Source organism: Stegodyphus dumicola, chromosome 8 (assembly GCF_044657685.1).
Source record: "Stegodyphus dumicola isolate Sdum_Otavi_A_Nest chromosome 8, ASM4465768v1".
Classification (NCBI taxonomy): Eukaryota; Metazoa; Arthropoda; class Arachnida; order Araneae; family Eresidae; genus Stegodyphus; species Stegodyphus dumicola.
Window position 1 is genome coordinate 42,334,972 of NC_140775.1, and position 17,541 is coordinate 42,352,512.

The 17,541-nt window shown below is 30.7% G+C and overlaps 1 protein-coding gene across 2 annotated transcripts in view; it reads right to left on the bottom strand.

Annotated features, from left to right (window-relative positions):
* LOC118195994 (serine/threonine-protein phosphatase 2B catalytic subunit 3-like) overlaps window positions 1-17,541 on the bottom strand; it is a 92,955-nt gene that overhangs the window by 37,969 nt on the left and 37,445 nt on the right. For both annotated transcript variants that reach the window (XM_085821786.1, XM_085821787.1), the window contains 4 exons: window positions 13,047-13,192; window positions 9,339-9,478; window positions 8,987-9,064; window positions 4,638-4,732 (listed from right to left, as the gene is read on the bottom strand). In XM_085821786.1, the coding sequence (XP_085677912.1) occupies window positions 4,638-4,732; window positions 8,987-9,064; window positions 9,339-9,478; window positions 13,047-13,192 (459 nt within the window). The remainder of the gene's footprint in view (window positions 1-4,637; window positions 4,733-8,986; window positions 9,065-9,338; window positions 9,479-13,046; window positions 13,193-17,541) is intronic.

Sequence of the window (17,541 nt, forward strand, 5' to 3'; positions counted from 1 at the left end):
AAAAAAAAAAAAAAAAATACAGAGCTGGAAAACAATACTTGTCTATTTTCATTGCTAGAAATTATTATTTATAAAGTAATGAAGATAAAAAATTGATATCACAGTTTTCATGCAGTTAACACATTATATGCATAACTTATAAGGTAATGTGAAAATATCTAATGTGATTCCAACTTTAGTTTTTGTATGAAGCTCTGTTAATATTATATACCATATATTCCAGCATATAACGTACACCTATAATTTTAAACTACTTTTTTTTTTTTTTTTTGGTACTCTCGCTGTATAAGTGCACCCTTTTCTTTATGATGAAACCTGAAAGATACAAGTGCAATGCTGTTATCTTTTGAAGTCATTCATTCGAAGATTTTTCACAGGCTTTCGAACAATGGTATACTGACAAATAATATATATGTGGGAGGAAATGCTTGAGGGAGAAATTCTGCAAAGAGGTTGGATTGTATTCAATGTAGTTGAGCACAAGAATGTTATTCAAGGGTATCAAGAAAAAAGGGAACATAATTTGAACTAATAATGCACTCTCGACCCGAATGAATTTGCGGAATCGGATGTTTTCTCTATCGGTAGTCCTTTGCATTTGTTTTAACAGAAATACAGTTTATCTAGCCTTTCTTTTAGGAGTAAATATGCAAAGATAAATTTTCCAAGATGCAGAGTCATTCAATGATATACCTGAAGATGTAATGAAGACGAATATGAACTTTCCATGTTATCTGATAATGAAATTTTTAAGTTCATAAGGTCTCTCATTTTTTTTTAAATAAACAGAATTTACATACAAGTAGAAATCTAATTTTTATATACTCATCTTTTCCTTACTTTTAAATCGGTCATTTATAAATCAGGCACATAACGCATGTCCATAAATTTAGATTTTATTTTGTTTTAAAAATGCCCATTATACACCAAAATATACAGTACACATATGTATACATATATAAATACATGAAGAAACATAATAAGAGGCTTAAATTAAAAGCAAATTTTTTATAACTGTCCTGCGCTTATACACACACACAGACTGATGAGCCAAAACATTATGACCATCCCCACATTTTTCAATGAACTTGTCTGGATGACGTGGAAGGCAATTAATTAAGTGGGAATGGTATTTAATTGCTGCCTTGGAGAAGGTAAGAAATCATTCTTGGACTTTTGTGAGTGATGGGAAAGGCTGCTGATGTATGCAAATTTGATGCAGGCCAAATCGTAATGGCCGAGTAATTGCACAACTGGTTAGTATTTATGCATTTCTGCCATTGTTAGTATTTATGCAAAGTGTATTAATGACGGTGAAGCTAGCAGTAGACACCAAGGTGTTGGATGGTAATGCATCATCAAAGAAAAGGGACATCAGACACTGTCCCTCTTAGTTTGGTAAAAATAGGCACCAGACTGTGGCTCATTTGACAGCCCAATGCGAAGCAGGTCCAAGTGCAAGCGTTTCGGTACACACACGTTCAGCAGACATTTTTGGATATGGGACTGCATATCAGATGTCCCACTCATATGCCTCTACTGACCAAGCATCATTGTAAACTATGCCTGGAGTGGGCCCAGGAACATTGAGACTGAACCACGAATAAGTGGAAGACAGTTGCCTAGTCGGATGAACCATGATTTCTCATTTATCATGTTGACGGTCATGTCAGGGTAGGCCATCTTCTAGGCGACACATTGCATTCCCCAAAACAGCAGGTCATACACAGGTTGTTGTTGGTGGTATTATGCATTGGGGAACGTTCTCATAGGCAGCTCTGGAACCATTAGTATTGGTAGGACAGACCATGAAAGCTGCCGAATATCTGAACATTACTGCGGATCAGTTGCACTCTTACATAGCATCTGTCTTCCAAAGTGGAAATAGAATCTTCCTGAAGGACAACACTCCATGTCACAAGGGTCGGATTGTGTTGGAGTGGTTCGAGGAACAAAAGGATGAATTCCAATTAATGTCCTGGCCACCTAACTCACTGGATCTTAACCAGATAGAGCACATTTTGGGATGTTATGTAGCAAGAGCTCAGAGATCAAACATCACCATGTCAGAATATCTCAAATTTGCAAGACCGTTGCTTAGAGATTAGGTACATGTCTTCAGTCTTATGGCATACACATCAAGGTGAGTTGAAACTGTTTCGCAGACTAAAGGTCGCACAACACGTTATTGAATAGATCATTTAAATTGCATGTACTGCTATTTTTGGCCCCCCAAAATCGAACTACTATTTTAAGAAAAAGATATGAGCTTACAACAAAAAATTGTAACAGCAATGCAGATAAAAAAAAGTGGAGAAATTGTATCCTGAAATTAGTAGAGTCCATGTCATCTAAAAACATACTGTTGATGAAATTTTTAAAATTAATTATTTCTAGGGATGAACACCATATTTTTGGATTATGATAAGACACTCAAGATCTATCTGGCTAGGAGAAAAGATGCTTTTGTGGAGAACGTTTTGAGGAAAAATGACTCATATTCACATTACACATGGGAAAAATATGAAATTCCCATGCAACTAAACCATTCACCATAATATGAATCCAGGTCAAATTACCAATGTTCAGTGATCTTAGTGCATGTCTGCTGGTAAGGCTTACCTAGTTTTTAAAAAATCACATTTAATTTTTGGAATAAACATCCAAATTCAGAAAGTATAAAAAATAGAATACTGAACATAATGTAGTAATTACTCATGTAGTTATTCAGATTTAGTTAGTGTTCAGCGTTCACTATGACATTTGCAATAACAATTCAAAAGAAATGTACCTTAGGTTCTCACAAGATGGAAATCAGCATAAAGTTAAAGACAGTATTTTCCCAATAACAAAGCATAATTATAACTCTGTGCAGAAAAATAAAATAAAACTGCTAAACTAAAGAAAACATGAGATAATTCTCCAGTTCCTTACATTTACTTAGGTACGCTTTTTCAAATCAATTTAAATATGACATAGGAATTTCATATCTGTTATAATTAAATGAAGAATCTATGAGTTGATGCAAATCATTAAGACAGACTCAGACTAACAGGCTGATTTGTAACTCAGAGCTGTGAAATTTGAAATATATGTCATCCACATTATGATAGTATGCCATTGAAAATGATTTTTCAAAAAGTCGATTTTTTAAAAATTTAAGGTTGAAATGATTTTTTGCATATGTCATCATTTAACAAGTAAAGTTTTAATGTTAATTAACTAGTTACTATGATTTTTTATCTTTACATAACTTCTTTCCGCATTCCTCACCTGAATGCAAATTCGCTTTATATTTAAACTGAAGGTTTTGGATGTCAGTGTGAGAGAGTTTCTGGCATTTGTGAAACACTGCTAGATTTGCTAGCTCTATCTGAAAGATATTATCCCAGCTTTTACATTCTCTTGCACATAATTGCTTTAAACTTACATACAGGTAAAGTTAGTTAAGCCATCTTAAAGCTTATTTTATTGCCCATGCAGTCTTAGACTACCTTTATCAATTTTTAAATTTAAGTATCTGTTACTGATTAGTTTAAATCACTACAAACAGTGGTTCATTTGTAGCACAAGTCATGCCTTTTATGCTTACAGTCAAATAAAAGGTTGTTTTAACCTTTACAAATCTTTGTCATACTATTTTCAGATGTAGTGATAACCTACTAGTTGTCTAATAAGGTTGTAAGACTCAAATTCAAGTATAAGCTCAATTGCAACCTTACAAACAAACAAACTAAACATCTCGGAACTTTACTGTGTGCAGCAACAGACAGAAGAGAAAAAAACAGTATTTTACAATTTTGAAATTTTCATAAATTATAAAAAGCAGCATTTGTTATTTTCAAAAACAAGAATTTTATAAAAACAACAATAAATAAAAATAAAAAAGTTATTATAAGACATTTTGGAATTCTTTCTTCTATATAGATTTTATTTACTTATTAATCTCTCTCTTTTCCCTGGCAAGAAGAATTATTTGCCAAGAAATCAGGTTTAATGTATAAGTCTTCTGGTCATTTTATAAATGTTTTCCCCTTTAGGAGAGATCTTGCATTTAATAGACATTTCATTCAATTTACCTCCTTTTTGAGTTTACTGTATAAAACAATTAAATTAAGTTTAATAATTAGCTGGTATTTAAAATTATTTTCAATGAAATCCGCTATATCATTTATAATTTTTTTCATCTTATATAGATTTTTATCCATATCGCATTTTAAAAGTCTATTTTCTTAATTTTATTCTAATGTATAAAATCATCTTCTTTTTTTAAGACTTACCAATTTGTGTGCTTAGTCTTCAGTCTGACTCACCAATCCAATGCACGCCAGACAGAAGACTAGCTACATAAGCAGTTATTTGATAAAATTCCAAATGAAAACAAATTAAATATATATATGAAAACAAATTATATTTTTCTTATATAATTTTTTTATATAAATTTAATACATATTTTTAAAACTAAAATTTTAAAAATACAAAATGTAAGTTATCACATATATTTCACAGATAAAATAAGCAAACATTTTAATCGATGAACATGATATTGAAAGGTAACATATCAAGGTCTTTACATTTGGAAAAAGAGTTTATATGATAATGTTGAAATAATGAAGGGGGGAAAAGATTTTTAATACCTTTGTTATTGTAAACATCCAAATAATTAGGTGCAGAAAATATAGTGATGAGGGATGGAAAGCCAGTTGTCTGACTCTTCCTGTACATTCGATAACTGAAATATGATCAAGGTTTGTAAGTAAAGGTACAAAAGGAAAGTATAAAACTATTATGTTTTGAAAAGGCAAAACTTTAAAAACAGCCATACTCAACAGGCTGATGTAATCAATGCAAAATTATTTTATTATCAACGGCAAGTTTATCTAAAGGCAGAGGGAAAGGCTTTAAAAATAAACTATGATTAGGAAGAAATTCACCTTGAAATATTAAAGCAGTAATTAATGCCCAATATTCAACTATCAGAAAAAAAGGAAAAGTTTGCCAATGATAGAGAATATTAGCAACCAATAAACCCAACACATAAATAATTTTAAACTGAAGAATAACTGAATGGAAATTAACATAACAATTACAAAAACATTATGACTTCAAATATTTTAAATGATATAAAAATACAAATTAAAAAATACTTCTATAAAACTAATATATTTAAAGAGAATGTAATAAGGTTTTATGAATAGCACAATTCTTGACCTTTTTTTAAATTTACATTGCAATATAATTGTCTATTCTTAATTCCCAATAAAAGAATATGCACAATTTAATTTAATGACAATAGAAGAATATCACATTATAGTATGAAAAGCAGTAATAATATAACAACAGCCTGTATCATGTTTGTTTATGAACAATTTCATGCAATAATTCCTTAATGAGTTTGCAAATGAGAATCAAAGTTCAATAGAATTTTGAATACCATGTGGAATGCAAAGTTAAACATTTACATAATTAGCTTTTTTTTTAATAACAGAAAATGTCATTGAATATCATAATGATTTTCGTTTCATTTCGAAATATATACATATTCATTACTTTAAAATTAATTCCTCTGGATGACAAGGGTCCCCCTCCTTGCCCCTACCTCTCTCCCCAAAAAACATTTTACAGATTTCTCAGAGGCAAAGTTTGGAGAATGTTGACTTAAAGAGCTTAGGTTTCATGAAGAGTTGATACAGTGTTTTCATATGCTAAGAGTACCATGGTTTTATAAGAGAGGAATATAAAAAAACTTTTTTCCATACCATATTTTTATTTTACCATCCATTTTACTACATAACATTTTCACATTCGAGTAGCTTATTTTAAACTAGCAGATTTGTTATAATTTAAAACTGTTTCTAGACGGAAATCTGCATACCAAAATCAAATAGCAATTTCTTTCCCTTTTCTCTTAGGACTACATTCATAAAATTATTAGTTGGAATATACTGCAAACTGAACATATTTAAAACTGTACCAGTTAAATTATATATAAAGAAAGATTTAAATTACAAAGAACTGAATTGCTTTTAAATCACTCACTTGATTAAGTTTAAACAATAATTTGAAAATATTATGTTTTGCCAAACAGCACACAAGATAAATTAAAAACCTTACATCTCACACTATAGCAAAATCTACAAATGTTGGTGATTGATATATTTATCAAGTATAAAAAATATAACATAATGGTCCAAAACTTTGGAAGGACTTCGCCACAACTATTTCTATCACGAAAAATATTCAGATACTAACATACAAAATCAAATATGTTAACTTCTAAGATGTGATGAGCTCCTGATGATGGACGGAATTTGTTTTATTAATGCAAAATGTTTCATTGAAGAGCAAGCTTACCATAAGCATAATTACAGTTATCTGATTAATGGATGCTTGCTGACTTGCTAACATTGTAGAACTTTGTCAATGGCTCCAGTCATGGCTTGGGATAAAACATGCTGGTTGGAAAAACACCACATTTTTGTAGATTAATACGGAAAAAAAAAAAAAAAAAAAAAAAAAAATACTGAAAGCAAATTTCGGAAGATTTGGTCACAAACTTTGGAAACCATGAATGGATCTTCCACCAAGATTCTGCACCAGCAAACAGAACTAACGGCACAAGACTGGCCAGCTTACACCACTGATTAAAGCACAACGGATGCTCTCTTCGCCATATTTTAAAGATAAAAGCTTATACGGTACAAAGTCCGAAATCCGGACTCGTCGGGACTTCGGCGATTCCGAATTTGGGATTTTTCCGGATATTAGATCATCAATTTAAATCTGGTAAGATGGCATGCAGAAATTATACAATTAAAAATATGAAGTTATTAGCTATGAAATAAAGAGCAAGTATGATCTAACGGGTATCAAAATTTACAAATAATAATAATAATAATAATAATATTTATTTGTTTATCAAACATTTCTTTCAATGTAAGTTGTTTAAGTTGCTTCGTTTTTTGTGCTAATACTTTCTCTTTAATTTTTATAAACAGACATAATTTCTTGTTCAGTTACAAAGTTCCACTGTTTAAGTCCTGCAATTGCTGTGTTGAGAATACCGACTAACTTGTCAATCGAAATTTTTTCGTTTTCAATTACCTCTCTGTCACTTTCTTCACTATCGGTAGTGGTAATTTTCTGGATCTAGAACCATACTACAGATTTTGTCGCTTATTGATTGATGATTGGGGCAATGTCATCGAATGAAAAACTTATAATAAATCTGCAATAAATGAAGATGATATAACTATCATCCTCATTTATTATCACTTCTCCTTTAGTTTGCGATATCCAAAAACCTTCAAATTCGTGGCTATCATCTTCATCGTCCTTACCATGAAATATGGTAGCTGGCCATAAATAATGCCAAGCATTTTTTAACATATCTGGAGACAATTCTTTACACAATTTTTGCTCCACACAGCAGATTTTATGCTAAAATATTTTAAAAATTCTTGAATGGTCTTGCCATTGTTCAAGAAAATTAACATGGATTTTAACAATGCTTATACTTGCAATTATACTTGCATTTCAGTGCACGCACTATTTTGATATCCATAGGCTTAATAACAGACGTACAATTTGGAGGGAATAATAATACGGATACATTATCTTTCACTGAAACTTTAAATGAAGTATGAGCTAAACAGTTGTCTAAAATCAGGACTATTTTTGAGTCATCAGAACTCAAATGTTGTCGAGCCTCGATTTTCAAACCAATCCATTCATTAACGTTTGTGTCATCCGTGCTCTTTTATTTGCACAATATATAAATGGGGAAAATCGTTACTCCTTTAAATGCTCGAGGTCATGAATGTTTTCTGATTATGAAAGTTTTGCATTATAAAAAAACTTCTCATCCCTTAATTTTGCTCAGTGCTTCTGCAAATTCCAAAACTTTTGTCTTCCTAAAATTCTGTTATCCGGTAAGAACATATTCTGCCACTGTTTATGGGTTCATGGTGAATAACATATCAGTTATTCTTAATTAAAATAGCACTAAATGTAATCTTTTGGCCTATGAGTTTCATTAGCATATGACAAGAGATTTTTGTTGAATTTTTCTTCGTCAACATTTCTTAGAGTATTTAAAAATCTATAATCATCACCAAGCATAATGTTACCTTAAAAGATTGCCATACTCTTGTTATTCAATTACTAATATATAAAAAAAAATAGTTTAGACATCACTGCATGAGTTATTACTGAAGCTGTCATGTATTGATAAACATGCGGTGCTGAAAGCAAAATATAATAAATAATGACTCGCCAGGTCGGTGTCGGGGATATAAAATAGGTGAATCTTTCGGTTTGAGATGTATGCCAAACAGATACTCAGCTACGGAGCCAAATTATTAATGTCACAAATTTATGCTTACATGATTGTTTTTCCATAACAAGGCATTTTATTTAGTACCTAAGTGAAATTAAGAATCGTAATTTTTAAATGAAAATATTCACGTTTTATTAGGGAAGGAAAAATCAAATGAGCATGCGTAAAGCATACAAAAAAAAAAAAAAAAAGTGTTTGTGGCTTTGAGGTCTGGAATTTAGATCATTCCGGATAATGGATGTCCGGATTTCGGACTTTGTACTGTACTAAGCTTTATAATATGTTTGACATTCCTAAAAAAGTTCTGCATAGAAAAGATTGGCAAAAGTATTCAGTAAAACAGTTGCTGCCCATAATAAAATATTTTTGTCAAACTTTACATTTAGGTATGATAGTTATAGCCAGGTATTAGGGCTAGAGACAACCACTTTTTTATATATTTTAAAGACTAGCAAAGATAGTTTAAACAAAGGTTACAATATATTCCTACGTTATTTATTTTCGCTCTGAATTTTAATCACAGTTTTAAATATTTCACATTGATTTCCATTATTATGCAGAAATCATTCATGTACAAAATTGACATTAATATGCATTTTGTTTAAACATATAATTATGCTAATTATAAAAAGAATGAAAAACAATTACCCAGCATCTTGTGCCTCATGGGCTCGTATTACAGATAACAAATTGTTCTGTTGCAAGAATTCACAACATGCTGCATAACTATTTAAAAAAAAAAAAAAAAAAAAAAAAAAAAAAAAGATTACTTTAAAACTTATGATAAATATGCATACACATTTAAGTACCAATTTCTTCTAAATTTGCTATAATGCACCTACAATATATGACTTGACAACAGTCAAAGTATAATGATATTATGTTGACATGTTGCAGCTATTTCAAGGAAATCCATACATTAAAAAAATGCATTCATACTTTAAATTTACAGTGTTTTCTCTAATTTGCAATTTCTATAATCTGCATGCATATTGATTACCTGTAAAAGTATGAACAACCCCTAACATTATTATGGCTGAAGTGTTCACTGTGCTTTTCATTTCCAAAATCTTCTAATGGATCAGACCATAGCAGGTCACACATAGGTCCAAATGCAGGGGGTTCTTTAAAACGATCCAACTGAAATTTAGAAAAATAATTTGATGGGAGACAAAAACAAAACTTCAGAATGCTTTAATTTCCCACAACACAACTAATCACCAGTATGATTGAATTAAAGACTATGGAATTTTTGTTTGGTTTATTTAATTCGTCTATAGATTATCTATCAAAGAAGAGATTCAATTACAGAGCATTTTTCAAGGGCAATTGGTTTGTATTCAAGGTCTTCACAGAGAAAACCAAGAACACCCATTGCAGTTACCAGTTCACAGGGAATAAAAACAAAGAAATATTTCTGCTTTAATCCACTAATTGCTGGTGGAAACCAGATTACAGACATTAACATATGAGCACATTAATCAGAACAATGATATTTTTAAACATATTTTTTGGCAACTTAAAATAATCATAATAATTTGTTACATTTATATGTGTGGTTCTTTCAATTTTTCACAATCATTGATTGTAAACATATACTTCCAAGTAAAAAAAAAAATTTGCTCTAATGATGCAGATATTCATGTTTTGACATTTTTTAATTTAAAAAAGTCAATTTTGCAAAAATAAAAAAAATCTATTTTTTATATGCCTTTTCCAGTTCCTATACTAATATTTTGGAAAATTTTATACTCATGATTAAAAAAAAAGTATGACACTCGCATGACAAAACTTAACTAAGGCTATTTCATATTAAATTTGCTCATCATATTCAAGAGCCATACACAAACTGAAGATCAAAACTTTTGCATTTGTATGCTTCTAAGAATAAAAAATAAAATAAAATAAAATAATAATAAAAAAAAAAAAAAAAAAAAAAAAAAAAACTGATGTGGACACTATGACTGGTACGGCCTGTTAAATTATACACATTTTTTGCTGTATTTCATTTAAACTTATTTCCTCAAATTTAATTGGTGATATATTTTTCATTTAATTAATTCAGTTCTCATTTCGCGGATACTTAAAAACTCAAAATATCTTCATTAAAAATTGAAAAATATGGAAAAACATAAAACCCCAAATACAGTTAAAACAATTTTTTTTTAAATTCTTATAATTAAAACTAGAGTTTCTATGAAAAACAAACAATGCAGCCAGCAATAAGAAAGCAGATTCTTCAGTGCACAAAACTGAAAGTTTCCTTTTGGTTCCATCTGGCAAAAAGACACTGAAGGTGCAGAAACTGACTTAATTCACTATTCTGCTAAGTTTCAAATGTAAATAAATATAGCTGCTACATTAGGCTTAGCTGCACTTAAACAACTTTTAAATTTGTGATAATTCTACAACTATTGCATGTAGATTAACTAAAGGCATAAAAAGCTTATCCGAAACATAAGAACAAATGCACAAAAAAAGGCACAATGTACCAACATACAAGAATAAAAAAAACTGAGTTCACCGAGCCAAGTAACAGAGCAGGTATACACAGGTTTTCTCAGTACCATGTTTCAGAACTTCCAGAAAGGGTACGGTGCACCACAACGACTTGGAATCATATACCAATGCATGATCTGAAATGCTTTTCTGACATGGTAGATGGCATTGAGCGGAAGTTCTGAAAGTCCTTGCAGGAAATTGTCATCTCGCATAAGGATGCACAATTAGTAGGATGAATAATTATACAAATGCGAAGTAAGCTGATATGCATTTTGGCATATGGAGCTGTAGATTGTAATGTGACAGCTGCATGGCACCTGTACACAGAACAACATCCTATGCGGCCTACACCCAGCCATAATTTCTTTGCAAGGCTGAACTGGAGGTTAACTGAATCAGGTTCCTCTCAAAGAGCTGCCATGAATCAGTCACGATATGCACAGACTCCGGACATCAAAGAGAATGTGTTACATCAGGTATGGGAGGATCCAAGTTTGAGTATGCAAAGTATAGCGCACACAGCTGGGGATTCCTGTTCCAACATCTGGAGGATTCTCAAAGAAAACGAAATGCATACGTATTGCATGCAGTATATCTAGTTGCTTTGACCGGGTGATTATGCAACTTTATTGCTTTTGCACAATTTTTGCTTATGGTATCTTGAAAAGTGTACTACAGATCTCTGTTTCCCCATTAATGTGTTGTTCACCGATGAGGCATCCTTCACAAGGGAAGGAATATTTAATGTACATAATGCCCACCTCTGGACAGGACAGAAACCTCATGCAACACAAGTCACTTTTCAGTTAATGTTTGGTGTGGCACTGTGGGAGATCACCTCATTAGATCGTAGTTGCCTTTTCGTCTAAGCAGTTGTAACTACTTGATCTTTGAGCAGCAAATCAGGTCACAACTTTTAGATGACAAACACATTTCTGCATCAATGCAACAGACTACAGATGATGGGGCCCCTGCCCACTTCAGCCATAACTTTTGCAGCCACCTAAACGTTAGGTTTGGGCAACAGTGGATTGGAAGTGTTGGCCCGCTCGCAGACCTATTATGTCTTGATTTCTTTTTATGGTGACATACGAAGACACTGATTTCAGACATCCTCGTTGACAACACCAAGTAGTTGCTTGCACAAATCGCAATACCTGCCATGGAAATTCGAGATATGCCTGGAATCAAGCACTACCTTTGACTCGAGTTACTTTTGTTCATGAAAATTTATTGTTGAAACGACTATTAACTTACCTAGCATCTTTTTTAATTTCTGATGTATCTGTGTACACCAGTGTGTTAGGAAAGCATTTCTGACTCTGCATTGCTATGTGATTCCGTATCATGGCGGTGCACTCTGTATGTACATATATATACTTTTGGTGCAGTCGATTATAACCAAAAAGGGAGGTGCACAATAGAACTAACTTTATTTTACTTCAAAAATTTGTTCAAAAAAGAATTTTAGTTCAAAAAAGCTGAAAATTATATTCTCTTTACTTATAAGCATCATGTTGTTAAGGCAAACTGGACATAAAGTAATATTTTACAAGATAGCACCAATAATTCACTGAAATAAGAAAAATAAAAGCACATATAACTCGCCAGAATAAAAATAAAAGCTCCAATAACTTACTGGATACTTTACATTAAAAAATATATTTTGGAATCAAAGACAAACTATTATCCACTTGTAGCATAGTAGCTAATTTAAAAATATCATGCATCTTTAATATAATTTAACTTACTATGATAAAATGGTATGTTTAATATATTTTGACAAACAAACAAAACAAAACAAAACAAAAAAAAAAAAAAAAAAACTTACAGAAGCATTCATATTCCAATTAAAATTTCGGTACTTTTCCGTTTTGCCGGCGCAAACGATAAAGTCACCAATTTAAAATTGTGTTATTGGTTGTTTATATTCTTGTCAAATTTTCCAGTCAGCACTGTAAGTCAAAAGTTATATGCAGACATTTGACAGCATTGGACACTGGCCTTTTTAACCACGCTCTATTGTTCAATAGGCATATGCACAAACATTTAAAAAATATATAATAATAGTAAACTGGTCTTCCCTTTAATGGACTTGAAAGACCACTCAAAGGCATATTTTAGCTATTAGTTTATCATTATCACACTTCCAACAAGAATCAAAATACAGTTCCAGATGTACTTATATAAAATATTAATATATTACTTTTCTAATGTCATCCAAGTTGTGCACTTCAGGTGAAAGACCTCCATGAACACAAAGGAACTGTTGATTCATTAGAGCAGATAGAGGTAAACAGTCAAAGGCATCCATACAAGCATCATAAATATGTTCAGAATACTTTATTTTACCTATTTAAAAATACAGGTAAAAATAAAAGAAAACCAATGAGAATATAATTTTAAGAAATTTTTTATATATAGCCAGGAATTGAATAATACATTTAATGGATTTATGTAACTTCACATAATATAGCCATATTTTATAAGTATTAAGTAAAATTACTCAGTGCAGCTTTGAAATAATCTTCCTAATTTCTTCCTAAGATTCCTAAGATTTCAGTAGCATAATTTAGATTGTGTAGAAACTAAATTTAGTATTAAAGGGTACAATATTGAAGTTGTTAACGAGTCTTCTGTTCATGGGTTATGAGGATTGAAGTGTATTTTTGGAATTTCTGTAAGACTTTTAAAATGGAGTCTGAAATGCAAAACTGCTATAAGAAGAAGGGCATTTCTGATAGTTTTTGTGTGGATTTGCAGTTAAATGGTTGCTGTTAAAGTATGTGGCTATTAGCGAAGTTTAAGATTTGGATTGTGGTTTTCGTGGCGTAAGCTATCTTTGGAGGAAGTTTTTATCGTTACTTCCGAAATTTTGAATCTCAGAAAGACATGTGATATAGCAAAATCGTGACACTTTTGTTCGGAGACGTTGTGTGACTGGCGAAATTTTAGTTAGCCATGTATTATGGTAAGTGCATTTTATGTTACTGTTTTTAATTTGTAGAATGTTATGTTCATTGTTTTTTTAATATGAACTTCTGTTGTTATACTTGTTTTTTGAATTGTTTGTAATTCAGTTTAGTTTATTTGGTTGATTTGTGTGCAATGCTTAGATTGTGCAATTCGTAGATGTTTTTTTAAGTTTAAACAGAATGATGTGTACATGGTATCCTTTGAAATTTATTGTTGTTATGTTAATTTATTGAAGCAAGGTGTGCATAGTTCGTACATTCTTTCGCTTCCTAGAATGTGCAATTTGTAGATGTTTTTTAAGTTAAAACGTATCACTGTGTACATGGATTCTTGTCAAATATTTTTAGTTAGAAACTTTATGTTTTTGCTATCTAAATTTTTTGTTTCGGATTTTTAGCTTAAATTGTGTCTTCAAAACGTGGTTTTTGCATGTGTGAAAACCGCGTTTTCGGAAAAAATTTAGGCTTAAAATTTGAAATGTAGACATAAAATTTAAGTAGTAATATGGTGGCGTGGAGTTTCTCACCAAAAATGTTTGGCAACCTGAGGGCGCATATAAGAGTAGTTCCAAAAATTATAATTAGTTTACTTCAAACAGCAAGCAAGTTTGACAAAATAGTGTAATACAATTTTATACTAAAATGCTGCAGTTGTTAAATAAATATTTTCCAACATAATGAAACTGGTGTGATGAGAATCCCTTACAGATTAAGACTTAATCCAAACTCCAGCTACAGTGTTCAGTAAGAACACTTGCATTCATTTGTCCAATAACCGTTGCGGCACAAAGCATTCCCTGTGCTCATGACTATAAGACAATAAAAATTTCAGTTTGATTAAACATAATCATAAGTGACTAAAAGTAGTTCTGTTATTTTAATGCACCTTCTTTTTCCTTGTTTACTGTCAATGTTTAGCTATTGATGCCCGAAATTGCAATCCCATTCCAAAGGCGAACTTCACACAGGGTGAAAGCGTCCAAGAAAGAAGTTCTCACTTTACTTAAGTAGTTTATTGTTAGCACTGTAGAGTATTCAATTTGTCATTGGGGGGGAAAAGCATTCCAGGAGGAATTTGTAGACACTGGCGTGTTCGATGTTGGAGGAAAAGAGATTTCGCCCTCTCTCGATGTGAAAGAGATAACATTTTGCAATGAAATGATCATTTCAAAAAAATTCTTCACATGATAACACCCAGATGAAATATTTTTCACAAAAATACTTCAATTAAATTTCACTTTACACACAAAGCTCATAATTGGCAGATAATTTATTCTTCCGCAGTATTTTTAGCACACATTTAAAACAATTATAGAATAACTGCCTGAACATTCACACAGTCATACCCATATTTACATCACTAGGATGAGGACAAAGTACAAAAGTCTTATAACATTTATAGTATAATAAATTATTTAATATAATAAGTTGTTTCGAATAATTTATTATATTATAAACATTATTAAGAATTTTTTTAATTATAATAATTACTTAGAGTTAAAATATAATAAATTAGTATTTTAAATCAAAATTTCTAATAAATAATTTTAGCCATGCACATTTTGGTCAATATTTGTTAGCTCAATTATGCTTAAAACTGACATAATTTGAAATGATATTTTCAAATTTTTTACACTCTTCAGAACTAAGAGTTTCATATCCTGTTACAACATGAATATAAAATAAATTCATAAATTAAGGCATTTAACAAAGGAACTATAATTCAGTTAAAGCTGCCATAAAACAGCACTATCCTGTTTCATTAGACAATATCATACAAATATCACTTTACACAGCCAGCAATTATTGGCCGCTATTGTGAATTAATGATTTTGCAAGCCAGGAATTATCAACTAGCATCATCTTAATGTAACTTTATTTTCCCAGTAATTATCTGCCAATGTCACATTAACATAATTCAATTGATTACCAGCTCCTATGACAAATGTACAATTTTGAAAGCCTATGGTTTTACATATACAGTATTTGGAAATTCAATCATATCAACTAACTTCATGTTAACATGACTTCATTTGGGAGCAATTTTCAGTCAGCAACACATAAATGATTTTAATCTGCCCACATATTCATCAACTGGTATACTGTAAGCAAGCCTGTTCTGCCAGCATTGAGTATTTGATTTATTTAAAATATTTACATAAACTTCCGACATTTCTGTCTCATATTTGTAATGCATAATCAAAATGTTATAGTAAGTGGTGTTCATATAATAACTTTTTTATGAAAAAATTAAGATATGCTAAAAGCCTAGTATGGTTTTACAATTTCTTTCTATAGAAATCTATTTTGATTTGAATATTATTAACAAAACTGCAAAAGAAGCTGACAGCAAGTAATAAAATTTACACAAATGATGCTGGCAGACAGAAAGTGACTGAACATTATGGGCAGATAAATCAAAATATTAATTCCAACCAAAAGAAGACTAAGTGAATAACAAAATGTTCACTATGCACTAACCAAAAATGAATATCTATTATAGAATAATATCAAATGAAAACAAAAAGAACAGCACATATTATGCACTTGCTTATAAGAATTCAAATATTTTCACAACAGTATCATTGCTTAATAAATAGTCTCTTTAGTATAAAAGTTGAAAATTTTTACAAAAAAGAAATTACATTATTTTACTTCGACTCTGAAGTTAAATAATTGCCCAAACATTTTTGACAAAATGTAATATTTGTTCATAACCAGTTTTTTAAAATCCAAAAGGAACAAATTAATCTCAATATATGATTAAAATTTAAAAAAAGTAAAAAATGAATCATTTTGATAAATTTTGTTTATTTTTCAAAATCCTAAATAAAAATATAAAAATTATTTTCCATACTAAAGTTACAATAAAACTAAATTCTTCTCAACTTCTGCAGCTGAAAGTCATTTCATAGCAGTTAATGCACAACATTAAATTAATCTAAAACGTAATTTAAGCAATCGTAATTAAGTTTTTAAATAACATTTTAGAAGTCCATTCTGTATTTTGGAACTAATAAAACAGTTTTTAGGTGTCAACATGAACAGGGTTTTTTACAAACTTCTTTAAATGGCAGCCAAATTCTATTTACAGATGACTCTCATTTGTATTGGAAAGCAATTTCAGGCATATTACATACAGTTTTGCAAGAAGGAAGATACATGCAATAAGCCTAAAAACAAACATGAAAGGCACAGTAAAAAAATGGTATGGCCGGGCTTTATTCTGAATCGCCACACTGACCTACACATTTTTACCAGTGCACATTTTTACTATAAGTGTTGAAGTATACAGAAATGAGGTTCTTGATTCGTATGTCAAGGTTTTTATGGGCATAATCAGTAACAACTTTCTCCTAATAAATAATAATGCTTGTATCCATCTTGTTATATATTAATGACCAACTGTTTAGAGAGTGAGAGGGAGATTAGTTCCAGATGTTATGTAAAAGAACTAAAAAGAGTCCATACCAGTGAAAGCAATAATAATGATGATTAATTTTTAAACAATGTACAAAAGTACTGTCTAAATAATTTTGTAAAGTTTACAGTTTTTCATGGATTCAAACTTACATCCTCATATTCAATTATTTCAAATTTTGGACCACTGTGTTACTAGAACTTGGTGCCTGAGTACTAGGATATAGAACTTTTTCTATCCACAACACAGCAACCAAATACATGACTACATGCAATAAGCTAAGAAATAAAAATCATATGATTACC